Raw genomic sequence first — 21,136 nt, 5'->3', positions numbered from 1 at the left:
CGGAGCGGGTACAGACTTTCTGAATGGGGAGTAAGAACAACCAGAGGTCCTAGAACACATTGGTACTAATGACATTGGTGTAGAACATAGAACATTACAGCACAGTACAGGCCCTTCGGCCCACAATGTTGTGCCGGCATTTTTCTCTTAGATCTATCTAACCCTTCCCTCCCACATAGCCTTCCATTTCTCTATCATTCATGTGTCTATCTAAGAGTCTATTAAATGTCCCTAATGTATCTGCCTCCACAACCTCTGCCGGAAGTGCGTTCCAAGCACCCACCACTCTCTGTGTAAAAAGAGTACCCCTGACATCCCCCTTATACCTTCCTCCAGTCACCTTAAGATTATATCCCCTCGTGTTAGCCATTGTCACCCTGGGAAAAAGTCCCTGACTGTCCACTCGATCTATGCCTCTTATCATCTTGTACACCTCTATCGAGTCACCTCTCATCCTCCTCCTCTCCAAAGAGAAAAGCCCTAGCTCGTTCAACCTACGCTCATAACACAAGGTATGAAAAAGAATGAGTCCTGCAAAGTGAGTTTAGGGAGTTAGGCAGAAGGGTTAAAAGCAGGACCTCTAGTGTCGTAATCTCTGGATTGTTCCCTGTGCCACATGCTAGTGAGGATAGAAATGGGAGGACAAGGCAGGTGAATGTGTTCTGAATGAACTGGTGCAGGAGGGAGGGCTTTGGGTACTTGGATTATTGGGATTGCTTCTGGGGTAGGTGGACTTGTATAAGAAGAATGGGTTGCACAAGCTGAGTTTTTAAGGAGGTAACAAAGGAGATTTATGAAAGCGGGGTGGTAGCTATTGTCTAAATGGACTTTGGTATGTCATTTGACAAGGTCCTTCATGGTAGGCTGCTCCAGAAGGTTAAGGCACATGGGATCCAAGGTGAGCTGGCTGATTGAATATAAAATTGGCCTGGTGACAGGAAGCAGAGGGTAGTGGCGAAAGGGCATTTCTCTGATTGAAAGTCTGTGACTTGTGACGTACCGCAGAGATTAGTACTGCGACCTTTATTGTCTGTGATATATCTTAACAACTTGGATGTGAGAGGTATGATTAGTAAGATTGTAAATGACATGAAAACTGGTGGTGTTGTGGATTGCAAGGAAGGTAGCCTAAGGTTATAGCAGGATGTAGATTAGATGGAAGGTTCAGCAGAGCATTGGCAGATGGAATTTAATCTTAACAAGTGCGAGATGATGCATTTGGCAAGTCAGATAGGGATAGGACATGTACATTAAATGGTATGAATGTTGATGAACAGAAGGATCTTGGGGGTTCAAGTCCATAGTTTCCTGAAAGTAGCAACACGGGTAGACAGGGTGGTGAAGAAGGCATATGGCATGCTTGCCTTCATAAGTTGGGGCACAGAATTTAAAAGTTGGAACATTATGGTGCAACTTTACAAAATACTGGTTTAACCACCATCGGAGTATTGTGTGCAGTTCTAGCCACCTTACTGTAAGAAAGATGTGGTTGCATTGGAGAGAGTGCAGAGGAGATTCACCAGGATGTGGTCTGGGTTGGAGGACTTTAGTTATGGGAAGAATTGGATAGGTTGGGTTTGATTTTTCTGAAGTGAAGGAGGCTGAGGTGTGACCTGATAGAGGTATGTGAAGTTATAAGAGGTATAGATAGGGTAGATAGAACATTTTTTCCCAAGGCAGGAGAATCAAGAACAAGAGGGCATAGGTTTAAGGTGAGAGGAAGGAGTTTTAATGGGGATCTGAGGGGTAAGTTTTTGTTTACACAGAGAATGTTAATATCTGGAATGAGCTGCCAGAGGAGGTGGTGGAGTCAGATACAATCACTATGTTTTAGACAGCACCTAAATATGCAGGGCACAGAAGGATACAGACCTAATGCAGGCAAATGGGATTAGTGTAGATGGGGATAAAGGTCAGCCGAAAGGCCCCTTTGTGTGTTGTATAGCTCTGTGACTCTAAGTGCTCTGCAAAGCAGTTACCTCATGGGCACTTGGTTCCTCCCATTTTGGCCACAAAAACTGCCCATTTCAATAGAGTAACCATAAGCCTGATTCACACTGGGACACTGGGCAGCTTGGTGAGTTATCCATCAAGAAATTAATCCGAAATATTCTGCTTTAAATTGTTCAGAATGGTGTTTGCTGCTGGGAGGTGTGATATAAAAAGAAAAGTACATTTTAGTTCGTGGACTCATAAAGATTAATCAGGGAAAGCTGGCCAATTTCAAAATGGCATAATTTTGAGTTGCAAGTATTCTGAGAAGTATCTGGTACCTGATCTCTCAGTTAGAACAGAATAATGTGATAACATTGTGGTAGATCTTTGTCCAGAGCTGAACAGTTTTATTTCTTGCCAGGTTAATAGTTGTTCTTCCGTAAACTGGGAATTTCGAATTGGAGCAGGTGTGGAAAAGGTCTACCTGGAATAGTGTAATTAAAATGACAATGCATATTTGCTTGATGTTAAATATTTATTTTCCATTGATAGAATGGTGTACATCTGCAAAGCTTAATAGGGTATATTTACGTGATGTCAGCCCTAACATTAATGTACAGGTGCAAAAAGAAACCAAAGAGGCAAAGTAATGAAAAGCCTTCTGGTAATCAATCATTCAAGTCACAATAGAATCATGGCTATTGTACCTAAAGCAAGGCATACGTGAATCTATAAATCACCCTTTCCTGGAGCTGTCATGTAATCAGGAGCCAATGTTATTTGGTTAGCACCATATTGCACCAGGCTGACCAAGTATCTGCTGGAACAGGGCTGCATCAATGAAATGGTATCATTGTTAAAGCTCTCCTAACATATCAGAGGAGTGTAACTGGACAGAAGTCATGAGATCACGGTCATAGTTGCAAGCTTAGGGAGGTGTCTTCATGGAGGAAGGAGAGGTAGAATTTCAGAAAATAGAGGGAGAGGAAATGAGGTGGGGAATGGAGGAGGAAGAGGTGGAGAAGCACAAAATAGAGGAGGGAGAGAGAGGTAAGGTAGGGAGAGGGGGAATGTAGGAGGGAGAGCAGGAAAGCTTTAAGAAGGGCATTTCCAGACAGTTTAAGCATCACTAGGTGTGGTGATTGGATTGCATCTGGAGGAGTGCAGAGAGCTGTGAAGAATTGTAAAGCTGAGTGATGTTACTGGCATGGGGCGGGACAAAGCCATGGAGAGAATTAAAGTTTTGATACCTTTATTAGTCACGTGTACATCGAAACACACAGTGAAATGCATCTTTGCGTAGAGTGTTTTGGGGGCAGCCCGCAAGTGTCTCCATGCTTCCAGCACCAACATAACATGCCCACAACTTCCTAACCCGTACGTCTTTAGAATGTGGGAAGAAACCAGAGCACCTGGAGGAAACCCACGCAGACACAGGGAGAACGTACAAACTCCTTACAGACAGCGGCCTGAATTGAACTTGGTTTGCTGGCGCTGGAATAACGTTACGCTAACCGCTACACTAGTGTGCCTGCCCATTTTGAAGATTCAAATTTTAAAACAATATTGTTTGGAGCCAATACAGGTTAATCTAACAACATTCTAGATCATCCCTGGCCAAATATTTCCAGGGTCTCATCAGTCCAGTATCACCAGTTTTTGTTCACCTGTTGTCCAATTATATCTTTTCACCTCAAACTAATGAAATATCACCCTGCTCGCCTGAAAGAACACCATATTTGGTGGATCTTGTGGCTTCTATTCACAGATCATTAGGAGGGAATGGTCTTCCTCCGCTGGTGAATGTTTTCCACATCTCCTGTCTCCTTGTGCTCTGTTCTTGGTTCAAGTTCATCTCAGGTTGGAACCTTGGAAGTCATTCTTATGGGCATCTGAACATCCTGAATTGTGACCTCTCCCTGTTGCTATGAAACCAAGGCTCTGTGCTAATTAATAGCACTCAAAGCTGAACAGTTCACAGAGCAATGAAACTGATGTTTCAGCTGGCCAAAGTCCTTTATTGCCTCTCTTTGGACTAAGCTTCTTATGTAACTGAGCGGGAGAAGTGACTCTTACTTTGCCTGTTACAGCCAAAACAAGTCAATAACAAAAGTATGAATTGCAGGTGCATTCAGCAATGTCCAGTCGTTTCAAAGAAGAGCCATCTGTTACATATCTGACCAAAGTATTAGTTCTTTACTTCACCTCTGGAGTTCTTGAATTTGTTGACAATACTGACCAAATGAGAACTATGACCCTGCTACTGACCACCACCTCACCATTCCCTCCTGACGCTACCCCAGAGTTTGCATCTAATGCTCCACATATAAATTATAAGGCTGGTGCAGAATGGGGCATTTGACCCTTATGCTGGACCTGGAGGTGGAATTTGTCTTGGGTGATTTGATTTATACCCCCTCCCTCATTGTGCTAGAAAGAGTGGTGGTGATCTGCAGACTTGCACCATTGCAGTCCGTGCCCATAACTTTGATTATTTGCTAATTATTTAAGTGTCTTATTGAGACTTCATTTATTTACTTTTCAGGATCTGGACATCCTTTGGCAAAGCCAGAATTTATTGTCCCTCCCTATTTGCCCTTGAGAAGGTGGTGGTGAGCTGCTACCTTAGACCACTGCTGTCCCTGTGGTAAAGGTTCTCCCATAGTGCTGTTGGGCAGGGAGTTCCAGGACTTAGACCATCGATGATGAAGGATCACTGATATGATTCCACATCAATGTGGTGTTCAGCTTGGTGGGGATCAGGTTGTCTTCTGTGACGGTGGGGACCTCAAGAGGAAGCCAAGATTCACTCAGCAATTCTGGTTGTGAATGCTTCAGCCTTTTCTTTAGCACTCACATACGGGGGCCCACCATCACTGAGAATGGAGCCTCTGTTTCCCCTTCACTTAATAGTCTACCATCCAGATGTGGCAGGACTGCCAAGCTTTGATCTGATGCATTGCTCATGAAATAATTTAACTATCCATTGCATGCTGTTTAGCACGTAGGCAGTTCTGTATTGCAGATTCGCCAGGTTGTCACCTCATCTTTGGATGTCCCCATTGCCGTTCCTGGTGTGCCTTCTCACTGAGGTTTATCCTTTGTGTTGGTTCTCTTGTTCCTGCTGCAGACCTAGTCAGATACATGTGTCCTTGGAGACTCGGTCAGCTCAGCCAGTGGTGGTACTACTAAGCCACTTGTGGCGATGGACATTGAAGTCCCTCACCCAGAGAACATTGTGTGCCCTTACTGTTTCACTGCTCTTTCCAAGCGTTGTTCAAGATGGAGGAGCAGCGATTCTTCAGCTGAATGAGAACGGTAGTTGGTAAGCAGGAGGAGGTTTACTTACCCATGTTTGATCTGATGTCATGAGACACCATGGCTTCTGGAATCAGTGTTGACAATTCCCAGGGCAATTCTCTCCTGCCTGGATATAAGTGTACCCCCTACTCATCCCTCCCACTCCCGTTCTGGTGGGACTGCCCGACCAATAGGACAGGACGTACCCAGGGAAACAAAGGTCTGCAGATGCTGGAATCTAGATGAAAAACATGATGATGCTGAGTTCCTCCAGCATCATCAGGACATACCCAGAGATTGTGATGAAAGAATCTGGCACATTCTCGGTAAGGTATGGTATGATTCCCTGAGAACAACCATGTCAGGCTGTTGCTTGACATGTTCGTGAGGGGACCTTTGCAAGACCTTTGGTTGAGGCTGGCTGATCTGGGTTTTGGTCTTTCCCTGAAAGTAGTGGCGATGGTAAAAGTGAGTCACGCACCAGGCCATTTCAAAGGAGAGTTAAGACTCAAACACGTGACTGTGGCTCTAGGATTAGACAGAGGCCAGACTGAGTAAAATGAGCAGGATCCTTTCTCTAATTGATGTTAGTAAATCACCTGGGTGTTTAGAATGATTGCACTTTGCGGTACACAGGTTTTCACCATTTCTCAATCTTTGCTTATGTACAAACTTAAATTAGTAGTTTCATGACATTGGAATGGCATGGAACTGGCAGCTTGAGCAGCACCCTGCAGAAGTACTGATCCCAGCAAGGTACCACAGCCTAACTCCAGGAACATTGGGAAATCAGCCAAGTATCTTTGCAGCAATCTATTCACCGGCAGTGGTGGGGATTGAGTTGCCAACACCCTCGGAATTAAAGGATCTCTCAGAAGCTGCTGCAAATGACTAAAGGAAAAATAATCATTATGTTCCCCCGTACATTTTTTTTGGACGCTCTTGTTTATCAGTTGTATTTGAGGTAAGGAAGAAGAGGATGTTTGACTGGGTGGGCCTCTTGGAAGTATGAAGTCATGAGATTTCAGGAGAACCCAACCGCAATTGGCAGCCAGACATGGGAATGGTAATGATACGTTTAGCCCGGTTTCACCATGAGAACACATAACAAGCTACACAAAGAACTCTGTTAATTTGCCCATTTCATTATTAGGCATGGAAAGTATGCAAGACATGTCACAAATGGAATGCAGCACTTGAAAAATCTCTTGCCTGACAGGTTTATCAGCATCTATGGACTAGCTTGAATGGGTTTATTAACAGGGTTTATTAACAGTCACGTGACTAGGAAAGTCAGCCAAGGGTTCATTTACAGTCTGAAATACCCATTTTTCTGACTGCGAGTACTGGCCGCCGAATCCTGTGTTAAATATATTTGACCATATCATCCAACCCAGCATTTGCCATTTTCTTAGCTGGTAGTAATGGTTATACTCCAGCAATCCTGCCAAAATACTAACAGAGCTCTGCAATCTCTCGCTCTGGTGAATTCCCTGCTGTGTAGGTGGAGGTCACCCGATTGGCCTTCAGGCACTGTTATTTTTATTCTATGATTATTATTTTGCAAATGAACATAATCAAGGCTTGATTCTTGACACTATATATCACGTTACAAAATGAACAATTGTAATTTTAAGAAGCAAAGAGTGATGGCTATTTGACCAATCATACAGCAGCACCTTTCTAAGACACTGGTCTGACCTCAACTGGAGTATCACGTTCAATTCTGGATGCCATGTTATAGGATGTGAAGGCATTAGAGAGGGTCCAGAAAAGATCTACGGGAATGAAGGACTACAATTACAAGGATAGATTGGAGAAACTGGGACTATTTACTTTAGAGAAGGGATGGCTGAGGCAAGATTTGAAAGTATATAACATAATGTGTAGTCTGGACAGAGTGGATAGTGGGAATCTGTTTCCTTTGGTGCAGGGGTTGAGGACCAGAGGTAGCAAGGGGAAGAGAATTAAGAGTGACATGAATGGAAAATTTTCTACAGAGCGTGCGGTTAGAGTCTGGAATGCACTGCCTGCAGATGTGGTGGAGGCAGGTTCCATCATGGCCTTTGAGAGGTTTCGTATAAATATGTAGTGTAGAAGGTTATGGACAAGGGTCGAGTGGGTGGTTGGTAGAACTTGCGCTCACAGAGAGCCAACAAGGACACAATGGGCAGAATGCCTGTAACCATTCTATGATTCTCTGATTATGTCTGTAATGTTATGGAACTCCAGCGCAGTTGTTCATTGTGAAGATCAAAGTAGGAAATCATGCGCAGTTCTTCAAGCTCTTCAAGTTCTTCAATCTATCCAAGCTCTTCATTCCACTGTGCTCAGTCATCATGAATCCAAGCTATAACTTCCCAGATTGTTTCATAGAACATAGAATGACAGCACAGTACAGGCCCCTCGGTCCACAATGTTGTGCCAACATTTTGTTCTGCTCTAAGATCTATCTAACCCTTCCGTCCCACATAGCCCCCTATTTTTCTGTCATCCATGTGTCTATCTAAGAGTCTATTAAATGTCCCTAATATATCTGCCCCCACAACCTCTGCAGGCAGTGTGTTCCACGCACCCACCACTCTCTGTGTAAAAAAAAAACTTACCCCTGACATACCCCTTATGCCTTCCTCCCATCAGCTTAAAATTATCCCCTCATGTTTGCCGTTGTCGCCCTGGGAAAAAGTCTCTGACTGTCCACTCGATCTATGCCTCTTATCATTTTATACACCTCTATCAAGTCATCTCTCATCCTCCTCCTCTCCAAAGAGAAAAGCCCTAGCTCACTCAACCTATTCTCATAAGACATGCTCTCCAATCCAGACAACATCCTGGTAAATCTCCTCTGCACCCTCTCTAAAGCTTCCACATCCTTCCTATAACATAATACTCCATGTGTGGTCTGACCAGAGTTCTATAGAGCTGCAACGTCACCTCATGGCTCTTGAACTCAATCCCCCGACTAATGAAGGCCAACACTCCATACGCCTTCTTAACAACCCTATTGACCTGCGTGGCAACCTTGAGGGATCTATGGACGTGGACCCCAAGATCCCTCTGTTCCTCCACATTAATGCACTATCATTATTCAAACAACTGTCTCACCCAGTTCAGTGATGACTAATGGCCTGGGGCTAGCCAAGTGACCTTAATAATCCTGTGCAGCTCCACACTGAAGTTATCCCAGTCCTGTCCTGACATATCAAGGCATTACTGGCTCCTGTCAGTTGCTGGCTTCCCAAGGTGAGATATGAAATGCTTGATGTTCAGGGTAATAGGTATGAATGGCAACAGAAGATTCAGAAGTTATTGCCAGTCACTGACTGTGAGGTGATAAACAGTGTGTTGTGTGACAATAGAGTTAAGACATCCACAGATCTGAGGGGCTCTGGGAGGGAAAATGTGGCCTAATCTTTGTTAATATCCCACTTCCTTTCCCTCCTGGAAGTTGTTCCTGGTTCGGACAGTCTCCAACCTACAATGGGCAGCTAGGGCACTCGGAGAAGGGGAGGGGGGGCGCAGGACGAGGCGTATTTTACTTGCTGACCAAACGAACAGACGCATAACTTGCTGCCTAGGTAAGGGGGCACTGGATTCTGCCAATCTCCATCACAGGAACTATAAAGCGAAAAACTGAAATTAAAAGCAGTTCCCCCTCCTTCCATCACCCCCATCTCCCCACCTCGGTCCTAGACTTGAGCCTGAGATCCAGTTCCTTCCTGGGATCTCACTCAGATAAAGGCTACCCACCAGCCACCCTGCCAACACCCCCCTCCCCTCACCAGTCCGGGTGTGACATAAGATGTTAGCAGAGCCTGCAGATGTCGACTTCCAACACAATGTTGGGGGTGGGGGGGGGGGGGGTGTCCTCCCCCTCCCAGCACTGGCGAGTGGGCAAGGGGCTGCTGAGCAGGCAATGGGCCAGCAAGTGGGCAGTCAGAAGGTTGCCAGCTCAGGGAGCACCAAGTGGCTCTACCGTTCCTGCCACCTTCCCATCTGAAAAGAAAAGTTAGGGTGATGCTTGCTGGTTGGCAGGTCAGACAATCCAGCCCATTGTGTTAGCATTGCCTCCAGCTCTACAACATGCATACATTCAGATAGTGAAGGATTCAGCACAACGTCACTGGATGACAGTATTGGCATTGGTTTATTATTGTCCCTTGTACTGAGGTACAGTGAAAAACTTGTCTTGCATACCGATCGTACAGGTCAATTCATTACCCAGTGCAGTTACATTGGGTTAGTACAGAGTGCATTGAGGTAGTACAGGTAAAAACAATAACAGTACAGAGTAAAGTGTCACAGCTACAGAGGAAGTGCAATGCAATAAGGTGCAAGGTCACAACAAGGTAGATCGTGAGGTCAGAGTCCATCTCATCATATAAGGGAACCGTTCAATAGTCTTATCACAGTGGATAATGATGTTACTTTCAGGTAGAGACTACTGACTTTAAATGTAGCACCAGCACCAATATCCCCCAACCCCCTCTCCTTGCAGTTCCAGAGAAGTGGGTGGGAAAGTGGAGGAAATTTAACTGAAATTTGCTGCTGAAATGTACGAGTAATATTCCAAGGGTTGATGCCATGAGGATCTTTCCACTGCTGGGAGAGTTTAGGGGCCACAGTCTCAGTTTAGGGAGACTCGGATAAGGAGGAATTTCTTCTCTTAATGTGACGATGATCTTTGGAATTCTCTAACCCAGCCTTGGATGCAATCACTTAAGATGTACGAGGCTAAGATAATTTTTGGGATACAGGGGCACAAACGGTTATGGAAATCAGGCAGGAAGTTCTTGAGGTTATGGACAGGTCAGCCATGATCTTTTGACCCAGCAAGATCCCACAAATACCAGTGCAGTAAAATTGATATAATCTGCTTTAGTGGCTATGAATTAGGGATAAATGTTGGCCTGAACATTTTAATAAAATTCATTCTAGGACTGATGAGGCCTCAATTTGTTAGATCCAAAAAGACAATTGTGACTGGATATCGCTTCCTCCAGATTGCACCAAGGTGACAGCCTTGATTATGTACCCAAGTACCTGGTGTGTGAATCTTCTGAGGCGCATGTTCTACCAAATTAACCAACTCTATCACAATGACACGCCACACCTGCTACTTCCCCATAAAGGTGAGAGGGTGGGATTGGACTGAGCCACTCTTGGTCTGCTCATGTGCGGCACCCAATCTTTGGACCTGGAAGGGGTTTGCCATATGAAGCAGGGTGGGGGTGCAGTGGGGAGGGCTGAAAGACATTTTTAAACAGCACAGAAAATATGGGCACGTAAATGAATGATTAGATTTAAGAAGCACGTTCCATTATAATTCCTTCATAAGATACTGGATTTACTTAACTCTGAATCAAAGTTCAAACCTTCTAAACATCCATGAATTAAATCTGACTTGATTGAAATTCAAATTGAAATGGTGATCCCAAGCCTCATCTTAAATTCCTGTGTGGTTTCAGATGAAGTACGAGGCTCTATACAAAATTTGCAATTCATAATACTTTTTGTATTATCAAATGTCAAATATCAAACCAATGCAAGCAGTCTCTCTCCTAGTGGAAGTCTGGCCTAAGCTGTTGCTGCTGACGAAGGTTATTAATCATTTGGTGATTAACCAGCTATAGGAGGGGACAGGAGTACTTTATAAGGCCCATTGGGACATCTGTGCCTGACAACAGGGGCTTGGCAAGCAGTTCCTTTTACACCTCTTGGCAACTCCTATTCCTCATAGCCATCAAGGGAAACAGAGAGACCAATTATACTGTTTCATGCCAACCATATTGGTAGCATTTTCGTATCAATATAGTTTGGGTTTAAGACAACTCCTGAAACATGATCAGAAACACAACCTAAAACATCAATGCAGTACTGAAGCACCTTGAAATGAGCTGTTAAACTGAGGCCCTGTCTATCCTGAGAATGTTTAAGATCCCATATTACTCAAGAAATTAACCCTGGTGCCCTGATCAGTGTTTCTCTTGCAATCAAGCAGATCACCAGTCATTACCTCTTTGCTGTTTGGGGGAGTTTGCCCTGCACAAACCTGTTGCTATGTCTCCTCACATTACTACATCGATAGCACTTCTGAAATACAGTGGCTCTGAAGCACTTTGTGGTGTCCTGAGGCTGTGAATAGCACTGTGCAAATGCAAGTGGAGGGACCTAGAATAGGACACCACAATGAGCTTGGCAGACAGGAATGGAGAGGTGGAGCAGGTAAACAATTCGAGACTTGTTAGGTAGCGCATCCTGCTTCCCTGCTTCTGGGACCATTCCAACTGATAACCACAGCTTCTTCCTCGCACTGGGAAAAGGACCCATACTGTATGATCACCTTGTGTTGCTGTTCGTTTGCCATTATAGGCTGAGAAACAGAACACAGAACAGTACAGCATAGGAACAAGCTCTTTGCCCCACCACATCTGTGCCGACCATGATGCCAAATTAAACTAATCCCATCTGCCTGCACATGGTCTATATTCCCCCATCCCTTGTCTGTCCGTGCCCCTGTCTAAATGCCTCTAAATACTGCATTCCACCACCTCCCCTGGCAGTATGTTCCAGGCACCAACCACTCTGTGTGTGTAAAAAAATAATTGCCTTGAAAATCCCCTTTTAACTTTTCCCCTCTCACCTTAAAGCTATGCCCTCTAGTATTTGACATTTACACCCTGGAAAAAAGACTCTATCTACCCTATCTCTGCCTCTCATAATTTTATTTACTTCTATCAGGTCTCCCCTCAGCCTCCGACACTCCAGAGAAAACAATCCAAGTTTGTCCAACCTCTGCTTATAGCTAATACTCTCTAATTCAGGCAACATCCTGGTGAACCTCTTTTGCACCTTCTCCAAAGTCTCCACATCCTTCCTGTAATGTGGTGATCAGAACTGCACACAATACTCCAAATGTGGCCTGACCAAATTTTTATACATCTGCCATATGACTTTCCAAGTTTTATACTCAATGCCTCAACTGATAAAGGCAAATATTTTGTATACCTTCTTTATCGCCCTATCTACTTGTGTTGCCACTTTCAGGAGCTATGGACTTGCTCCCCAAGATCCCTCTGTACATTAGTCCCCAAGGGTCCTGCCATTTCCTGTATATTTTCCTCTTACATTTGACCTCCCCAGATTACAACCCTAGATGACCTGCTTTTTAACCTTCTACCTAACTCCCATAATTCCCTTTGCAGGACTTCATCTCTCTTCCTGCCTATGTCATTAATACCAATATGGATCACGGCCTCTGGCTGCTCACCCTCCCCTTTCTGAATGTCCTGTGCCCACTCTGAAATGTCCTTGACTTCTAGCACCAGGGAAGCAACACATCGTTCTGGAACTTGCTCACTGCCACAGAAATCCCTGTCTGTGCCCCTGACTAAAGAGTCCCCTATCACTATTCCTCACATTGTCCTTGACCTGACCTGCCGTACAGCAGAGCCAGTCATGGTGTCACTGATCTGGCTGTTGCTGTCACTTTCTCCTGAGGGAGTATACCCCCCCCAACAGTATCCAAGACAGTATGCTTGTTGGAGAGGGGAACAGCCACAGAAGTCTCCTGCACTCCTGATGGTCACCCATCTCCCTGGCTGAACCTTTGGTGTGACTACCTCCCTGAAACTCCTGTCTATAACACCCTCTGCCTCCTGTATGCTCCTCAGTGAGTCCATCTGCCACTCCAACCAATCCACGTGGTTTGAGAGGAGCTGCAGCTGGACACACTTCCTGCAGATATTGTCGTCAGGGACACTAGACTTCTCCCTGATCTCCCACATCTCACAGGAGGACCACACCGCTCCACTGACTTACTATCCCTTTAACAAGTAGTGGCCTAAGGAAAAGGGAAAATCTTACCTTGCCTTATTGCCGCTTGCCCTCCTCACTGAAGCCCCGCGTTCACCAAAGTCCCCACTTTGACCTCAACAGCAGCAATTCAACCTTAAGACTACCCTTCTCAAAATGGCTGCTCAATAATCACATGATGCAGTGAAATCAGCTATCAGCGCACAGCCCCTCGTGGGTGTGATGGCTGGTGCATGCAGCAGCTTTATTACACCAGAGGTTTCTTTGTTCACATTAGGGAGTCAAGGAATGGGATGGCTCCAGGTGGAAGCTTGATGCATGAAGAATCTTACGGCACCAAAGAAGCACATTCACTCCATCCTGCTTGTGCTAGTTCTTTTAAAGCCGTCCATTTAGTCCCACTCCTGTGCTCTTACAAGTCAGGTGTTTGTCAGATTCCCCCCGAATCCAATGATTGAATCTGCATTCACCTACATACAAGAAGTACAAAACAATGCAGTGTTAAAGGATCTCCCCTCACTTCCCCTCACTTTCATACACGAGTGATCTCAATTCTCTGGTTATTTGCCCTCCTGTTGGTAGAAGCAGTTTCTCCTTCTTGAATCTGATCAAACTCCTGCATACTTTGAACATTATTAAGTTTCCCCTTAAGCGCTGCTCCATGTAGATTACTTGTATCTGCTCCAGTCTCTTAACATATCACAGCCCCCTCATTCTGTGAGAACACTTCTGCATCTTTTCCAATGATTCATGGAATGACCTTGATGTACTTGGAGGGAATCCATGAAGAATTGTTCATATGTGATGGGCGTTTGCAACAAAGACATTAATGGAAGGCCCGAGTGGTTTCTCTTACCTTGCCTGACCCCGAAAAGCCATTAAGTTTTTTACTGTGCTCATTTCCTGCCCATGGAGTTGACAGTGCCAAGGTGCAGAGTGTTCTCAACCTACCTGGCTGGGGACCTGTATTTGTCATAGAGTCATAGCATGGAAACAGGCCCTTCAGCCCGTCAAGTCTGCACCAGCCATCAAGCACCCATACATGCTAATCCTACATGAATCCCATTTTTATTCTTCCCACATTCCCATCAACTTGCCCCAAATTCTACCACTCACCTACACACTAGAGGCAATTTACAGTGGTTAATTAACCTACCAAACTGCATGCCTTTGGGATGTGGGAGGAAACCCACAGGAAGAATGTACAATGTGCTGAAGATGGCTCTACCTTGACCTAACCGTGAGCAAGCAGTGCACAGCCGTTGAGAAAACCGTCTCTTCCTTGGGCTCCCTGTGCTCCTTTTGCACCTGTTCCTCAGACTCGCCTCGCCGTCGATGCTCAGCTGACCGTGCCCGACTCTTCCAGCTGCTGCAGTCCTTTCAATCCAGCTGCTGCTCTCCTGAATGGCTGAGCTACAGAATCGGATGTTACCCGGTGATACCTTGCCTCCCCCAGGCAACTGTCTGAAACTGAGCCAGACTGTTCACAACAGTGAATTCTCCTTTGGGCTGTATATCTGTCATTGCCATGAATGCCTGTTCCCACCTCTGTTGCATCAGTGACTCAGCTCCTGAATTAACTGAGCCCTTGTTATCCGTGCCTTTGTTATCCCTGGACGTTACTATTCCGACTCACCTCTGGCTGGTCTTTGTCCAGCTCTGTGCACTCTGTTGCCCACTTTTCCCTCTTGCCAACTGTGTTTGGTGAACTCCTGTGGCTCAATCTTAAGCAAGGCTTCTACTCTAAAATACTCACCTTTGTTTTCAGATATCTCCTTGGCGTTGCCCCTCCTTTTATAGTCAAAAGAATCATACAGCCCTGCAGCCCACAATGTGCCTGCTAACCTTTTTACCCATCTACACTAATCCCATTTGCCTGCATTACGTCCATATCCCTTGTCTTGTCTAAACGTCTCTGAAATGTAGTGATTGTTTCTGATTCCACCATGTCCTCTGGCAGCATATTCCAGATGTCAACCATTCTTTGTGTAAAAAGAAACTTTCCTTCAGAGCTCCTTTAAAACTCCTCCATTTTACCTTAAACCTCTGCTCCCTTGTTTTTGGTACCCCTATCCTGGAAAAAAAGATTTTGACTATCTACCCTATCTGTGTCTCTCATAATCTTACGTACTTCTCATAATCAGGTCAGCCTGCATTCTTCTTCGCTCCAGGAGAAACAAGTCCAGCCTGTCCAATCTCTCCCTGTAACTAATGTCCAATTCAGGCAGCATTGAATCTCCTGTGCACTTTCTCCAGTGCAACCAGATCCTTCCTGTAGTGTAGCAACCAGAACTGCACACAGGTCTAACCAGTGTTTTGTAAAGTTGCAACATAATCCCCCAAACTTTACCGTATATTCTTTGCCCGATCTATGAAGGCAAGCATGCCATATGCCTTCTTCACCACCCCAGATATCTTTGTTGTCACTTCCAGAACATTAAGAACTTGAGCCCCAATGTCCCTCTGTTCGACAACATTCCTTAGTGTCTTCTTACTTACTATGTATGTCCTGTCTGTATAGGTCCTATCTGACTTCCCAAAATGCATCACCTTGCACTTGTCAGGATTAAATTCCACCTGCCAATGCTCTGCCCAACTTTCTACCTGATCTATATCCTCCTGTAGCCTTAGACAACCTTCCTCACTATCCACATCACCACCAATGTTTGTGTCATCCACAGACTTACTAATTATACCTTCTACATTCTGTGTAATCAGCTCTAATCCTGCACGATATCTGCTTTCTGACTCTGGAACGTCCCCAACATAGGGCCTCAGCTGCCTGTGGCAACGAAACTCTGGAATTCCCTCCTCAAACTTCTTCAACTCTCTATCTATTTGTTCCCTTTAAGGTGCATCCTAAAAACCTAACTCCATGAACAAACTTTTGTCCATTTGCCTTGATATCTCCTTAAGTAGCATTGTGCTTTTTTTTTCTGTTTGAGAATGCTCTGGTGCTGTGCCTTGGATATTGTGTTATGTAAAAGGTGCTATTTCAAAATGTCATCGATGTTTATCTGAAGGCAGGAACTTGTCAAGAAACTCGAGTTTGGTCAACAACCACCAGTCATTGGGAGTGATTCTGACAAATGGACTCGTCTGGAAAGTTTGGGTTCAAAGTGCCAACTTTCTGAGATAACGTATCAATGGTCATCAAAATCATACGCAGGTTTTAGAGTCACTGAGGATCCCCTTGGAGAGTGAAAAGAGAGTCAGGAGGCTGTGTGCTGAGAGAGAGGTTGGCAAGAAGCCACCGGCTCATCTCTGACAACTATCAACTATTTCAACAAGCAGCCAGTTTCAGTGAAAGTGCCAGATTGTCGGTGTTTCCCAAAAGCAAGAATCATCTCTTTCTTTTCTTTCTTTGAGACGGGAGTATTAATCACCCAGATCATCTGGCAGTGGAAGTAGAACCAGTTGGAACGCATCAAATCAGCTGCAGGTTTGGGATTGCTAGACGCCAGAACCGAGATACTTCCCCCCATTGTTTGCTGCTTCCAGACCCTCAGGCAGAACAGCTTGACGGAGCAGCCGGTTTCTCAGGTCCTCAGTTAACAGTGCTCTTCACCAGGATGGTGGAACGTTGGCAAAGGCCATGCTGTACAGCTGAAGAAATACCGAGCATGCATGTGAGTTAAAATGTTTGTTTCCCCCGATGGAGTTACTTCTAATAAATGCACTTAGTAAAAGCTCATCATTCTCCCACAATGAAGCTTCTGTTGTCTTTTTCTTCAAGCTACATTTTAGTTAATTCATTTCAAAATGTGAACATCCTTCTTCACATTTATTTCAGTGTTTATCTCGTTCCAACCATAGAAATATTGGTATTGGTATTGGTTTATTACTGTCACTTTTACCGAGGTACAGTGAAAAACTTGTCTTGCATACCGGTCGTAGATCAATTCATTACACACTGCATTTACATTGAGCTAGTACAGAGTGCATTGATGTAGTACAAGTAAAAACAATAACAGTACAGAGTAAAGTGTCACAGCTACAGAGAAAGTGCAGCTGTGGAATAAGGTGCAAGGTCACAACAAGGTAGATCGTGAGGTCAGAGTCCATCTCATCGTATAAGGGAACCGTTCAATAGTCTTATCACAGTGGGGTAGAAGCTGTCCTTGAGCCTCGTGGTACGTGCCCTCAGGGTCCTGTATCTTCTACCTGATGGAAGAGGAGAGAAGAGATAATGACCCGGGTGGGTGGGGTCTTTGATTATGCTGGCTGCTTCACCAAGGCAGCAAGAGGTAAAGACAGAGTCCAAGTAGGGGAGGCTGGTTTCCGTGACGCGCTGGGCTGTGTCCACGAATCTCTCCAGTTTCTTGCAGTCCTGGGCAGAGCAGTTACCATACCAAGCCGTGATGCATCCAGATAGGATGCTTTCTATGGTGCATCGATAAAAGTGTTGGAGCAGTGGGGTTACATTTGTGTTGATTTTTACCTCACTTTTAGAAGAGCTTGTAACTGCATTAGGCCTCTAAACTCCCATAAACTCATCAAGTCAAATGGCATAAGTACTCAGTCTTCCTTGGGATAAGGAATGAAGCTCCATTCATTGGTTAGAAAATAAATCTCAGGCTTCCTGCACTCTCATCTCTTGTTGGTCATTTCTAATCACGGTTTCAAGCTCACTCTTATGTACTGTAATAAAATCCCTGAGGTCATGAGGACTTGGTTGCAGCTTAATTTATAAGAACCCTCTGCTACTGCAGTTTAAATCCATCCCCGATCCTTCATGGACTATAAGACCTATATACAGTATACTGTACATATATTCAGGGCTGTTCTGGGGTGCTGGCTGATAACTGTCTTTGACGCTGGAGTGACAGGTTGACGTGTTTGGCCAAACAGCCCTTTCTTGTTTCAATTATTTATTTAAATGCTTGTTGGAAAGTAGGTCATTTTTCATTTTGGCTCTGGATATGGCTGCAGTGAAAATTCAATGCGACAGTTGCTGAAGGTGCCACCTTTCAGATGATGTGTTTCAAATAAGACCCTAATTGCCTACTCGGTAAAAGTGAGAGATGCCACTCTCCCATTCAGAAGAAGAATGAGGAATCCTCCTGGTGTTCTGGCATGATCTTTATCCCTCTGTCAAAATATAATCTGGTGATTATAATGTTGCTATCTGTTCAAGTTCAAATTTATTGTTGTCACAGGCACACATACACAGGGTATAAATGCCATGAAAATTAGCTTTTTGCAGCAGTAGCACAGTATGTTACAAGGACAAGCATAGGTTAACATTAACTTAAATTAACATAAGTTATGCATAACTTAGATGTGCAAAATAAAACAACAAAATAAAATGACACTTTTGCAAAATGGAGAGAGAAAAATAATCTCATCCAAAGTAGTGTTAAGGTTTCTTGAACTGACCTAAGAACCTGATGGCAGTGGGAAAGAATCTGTTGTTGAACCTTGAGGTGTGAATCTTCAGGCTCCTGTACCTCCTGCTTGATAGCAACATTGAGAAGAGGGCATGGCCCGGATAGTGGGGGTCCCTGATGATGGTTGTTGCCTTCCTGAGACATTGCCTCTTGTAGGTGTCCTCGATGGTGGGGAGAGCTGATGCCTTCACATTTCCAACATTGCAACAGTGGCTGAACAGCAGAAGTATTTCACTGCTTACAAAGGACTCTAGGAGTACTTGGCATGAAAGGTTTTCCTTTTAGATCCAGATAGCGTCTGTCCTGAAACTGGAGCAATGCAGAATATAGAGAAGTGGGTCTGTATTAAACCTTAACTCTGCACCCCTTCTTACGTTAATGTGAAGGTGAGATGACTACCACGATGACCACTAGGTTTGAACAGATGGCACTATAGGACTGGCAGACATAGAATTTCAGCCTATTCCAGTTGATTGCTCATCAGGCTCTGAGACTTGACACCCAGTGGAATTATAATTCAGCGTGAACTGGCCCAACAGTAAAGTAATAACATGTTTATTTTTCCCCCACAGACCAGTGAGTCGTTGATTAGGCCCTCCGCCTTCAAGCCTGTTGTTCCCAAAAATTTCCACTCCATGCAGAATCTCTGTCCACCACAAACTAATGGGATAACAGACAGCAGGAAGACCCTTAGTGCTCATCACACCAATAGCAGCAGCCCTTCTGGAGGCAGAGTTGGAATGGACAAGGCAGGCCACGGCAGGACTTTAAACCACAGTGGAGGGATGTCGGATTCTGGCCGCAACTCACTGACCAGCCTTCCGACATATGGCTCAGGGTACAGCCAGCACATTGGCCCAATGAGCGCCTCCACAAGCCACATCAACCGTCTCGGAACATCATACGGAGACAGGGGCGTGCTGGGATACAATGGAATCTCCACCTCTGACAGTGGACGTTCTTCCAGCAAAAGCGTGTCCTCCTTCAACAAGCTCAACCACATGCACGACACCCTCGCATACCACTCGCCGTCCAATGACGACATCATTCAAGACCTTGAAGACAGGCTGTGGGAGAAGGAGCAGGAAGTTATCCAGATGAGAAGGAGCCTTGACAAGAGTGAAGCAGCCATCGTGCAGGTCTTCGAGGAGAAGCAGAAGATATGGGAGCGTGAAATGGAAGACCTGAAGCAAAATTACGCAAACAAGCTGCAGCAGGTGTCGAAGAAGGCGCAGCGATCACAGCAAGCCCTGCAGCTCCAGATCTTCAAGCTGCAACAAGAGAAGAAGAAGCTGCAGGAAGATGTAGGACAGCTGCTGCAACAGAGGGAAGAGCTGGAGAAAAAATGCCTGACTTTTAAAAAAGAGCAGTCCGAACTACTGCCCAGACTTGAGGAGACCAAATGGGAGGTGAGGATTGGTTATCATCCTGTTTCTTGGGTATCCATATTTACCATAATACCATATTTCATTACAACATGGAAGGAGGCCATTTTGGTCCATCACAAAGCTCTGGTTAGGCCACATCTGGAGTACTGCATCTAGAACTGGTCACCCCATTATAGGAAGGATGTGGAGACTTTGGAGAGGGTGGACAAAATAGGGTTGTTTTCTCTGGAGCGCCAGAGGCTGAGAGGAGAACTGATAGAAGTTTATCAAATTATAAGAGGCATAGATAGAGTAGACAGCCAGTATTTTTTTCCCAGGATCAAACTGTCAAAGACTTGAAGGGGAAATGCATTTAAGGTGAGGGGGGAAAGTTCAAAGGAGATGTGCGGGGCAAGTATTTTTACGCAGAGAGTGGTGGGTGCCTGGAATGTGCTGCCAGAGGTGGTGGTGGAAGCAGATACAATAGAGGCATTTAAGAGGCTCTTAGATAGGCAAATGCGTATGCAGAGAATGGAGGGATATGGACCATGTGCAGGCAGAAGGGATTAGTTTAATTAGGCATCATTAGCTTAATTAGCTTGGCACAGCATTGTGGGCCGAAGGGCCTGTTCCTGTGCTGTACTGTTCTATGTTCTAGGTTCTAAATCCATGCTTCTTCATAGAGCAATCCCATTCCCCCACTAGTATTTCCTGTAACCTATTTTCCCAACGTTCCCATCAAATCTCCCAAGATTTTACCAGTCACTTACACACTGAGGGCAATTTACAGCGGCCAATTAACCTACTAACCCACATGTCTTTGGGATGTGGGAGGAAATCGGAGCACCCAAGGGAAACCCAAGTGGTCACAGGGAGAACATGCAAATTCCACACAGACGGTCCCAGAGGTCAGGATTGAACCCGGGCCTCTGGTGTTCTGAGGCAGCGGCTCTACCAGCTGTGACACCGTGCTGCTCATTTTATGTTCACTGCATTGAGATTATTCCCTGACGGAGCAGGTAAGTGGTTTCAGCTGGGCCTCAAATGCCTGCTCCAGTCATTGTTTCACGAGAGGACGCTACTCAGCCCATTGGGGCTGGGTTGGCTTCTTGTGCAGCAATCCAGTCTGTCCCAGTCTCCGACTCTTTCCCTGCAGCCCCTCAGCTGCCCTTCTAATTGCCTCTGATTGATTCTGTTACTGCCAGCTGCTGAGGCAATGAGTCCCAGCAGTTTGGTGTGATGACACTGAAGGGGGTTTGTTAGGAGCTGAGTGGAGCCTGATGCCTGTGTTGGTTTCAGGCAGGGGGTCTGAACAGTTGCTTTGAAGCC

General features: G+C 45.1%; 1 protein-coding gene across 7 annotated transcripts in view; it reads left to right on the top strand.

Moving 5' to 3' along the window:
- Nucleotides 1-21,136, top strand: part of LOC127567449 (leucine zipper putative tumor suppressor 3) — a 340,413-nt gene that overhangs the window by 305,550 nt on the left and 13,727 nt on the right. For all 7 annotated transcript variants that reach the window (XM_052010364.1, XM_052010362.1, XM_052010360.1 and 4 more), the window contains one exon: nucleotides 19,013-19,849. In XM_052010364.1, the coding sequence (XP_051866324.1) occupies nucleotides 19,013-19,849 (837 nt within the window). The remainder of the gene's footprint in view (nucleotides 1-19,012; nucleotides 19,850-21,136) is intronic.

The sequence above is a fragment of the Pristis pectinata genome, chromosome 2, assembly GCF_009764475.1.
Source record: "Pristis pectinata isolate sPriPec2 chromosome 2, sPriPec2.1.pri, whole genome shotgun sequence".
In the NCBI taxonomy this organism is placed as follows: Eukaryota; Metazoa; Chordata; class Chondrichthyes; order Rhinopristiformes; family Pristidae; genus Pristis; species Pristis pectinata.
Note: the sequence above shows the minus strand (reverse complement) of the source record. Positions and strands in the feature narration are given on the sequence as shown.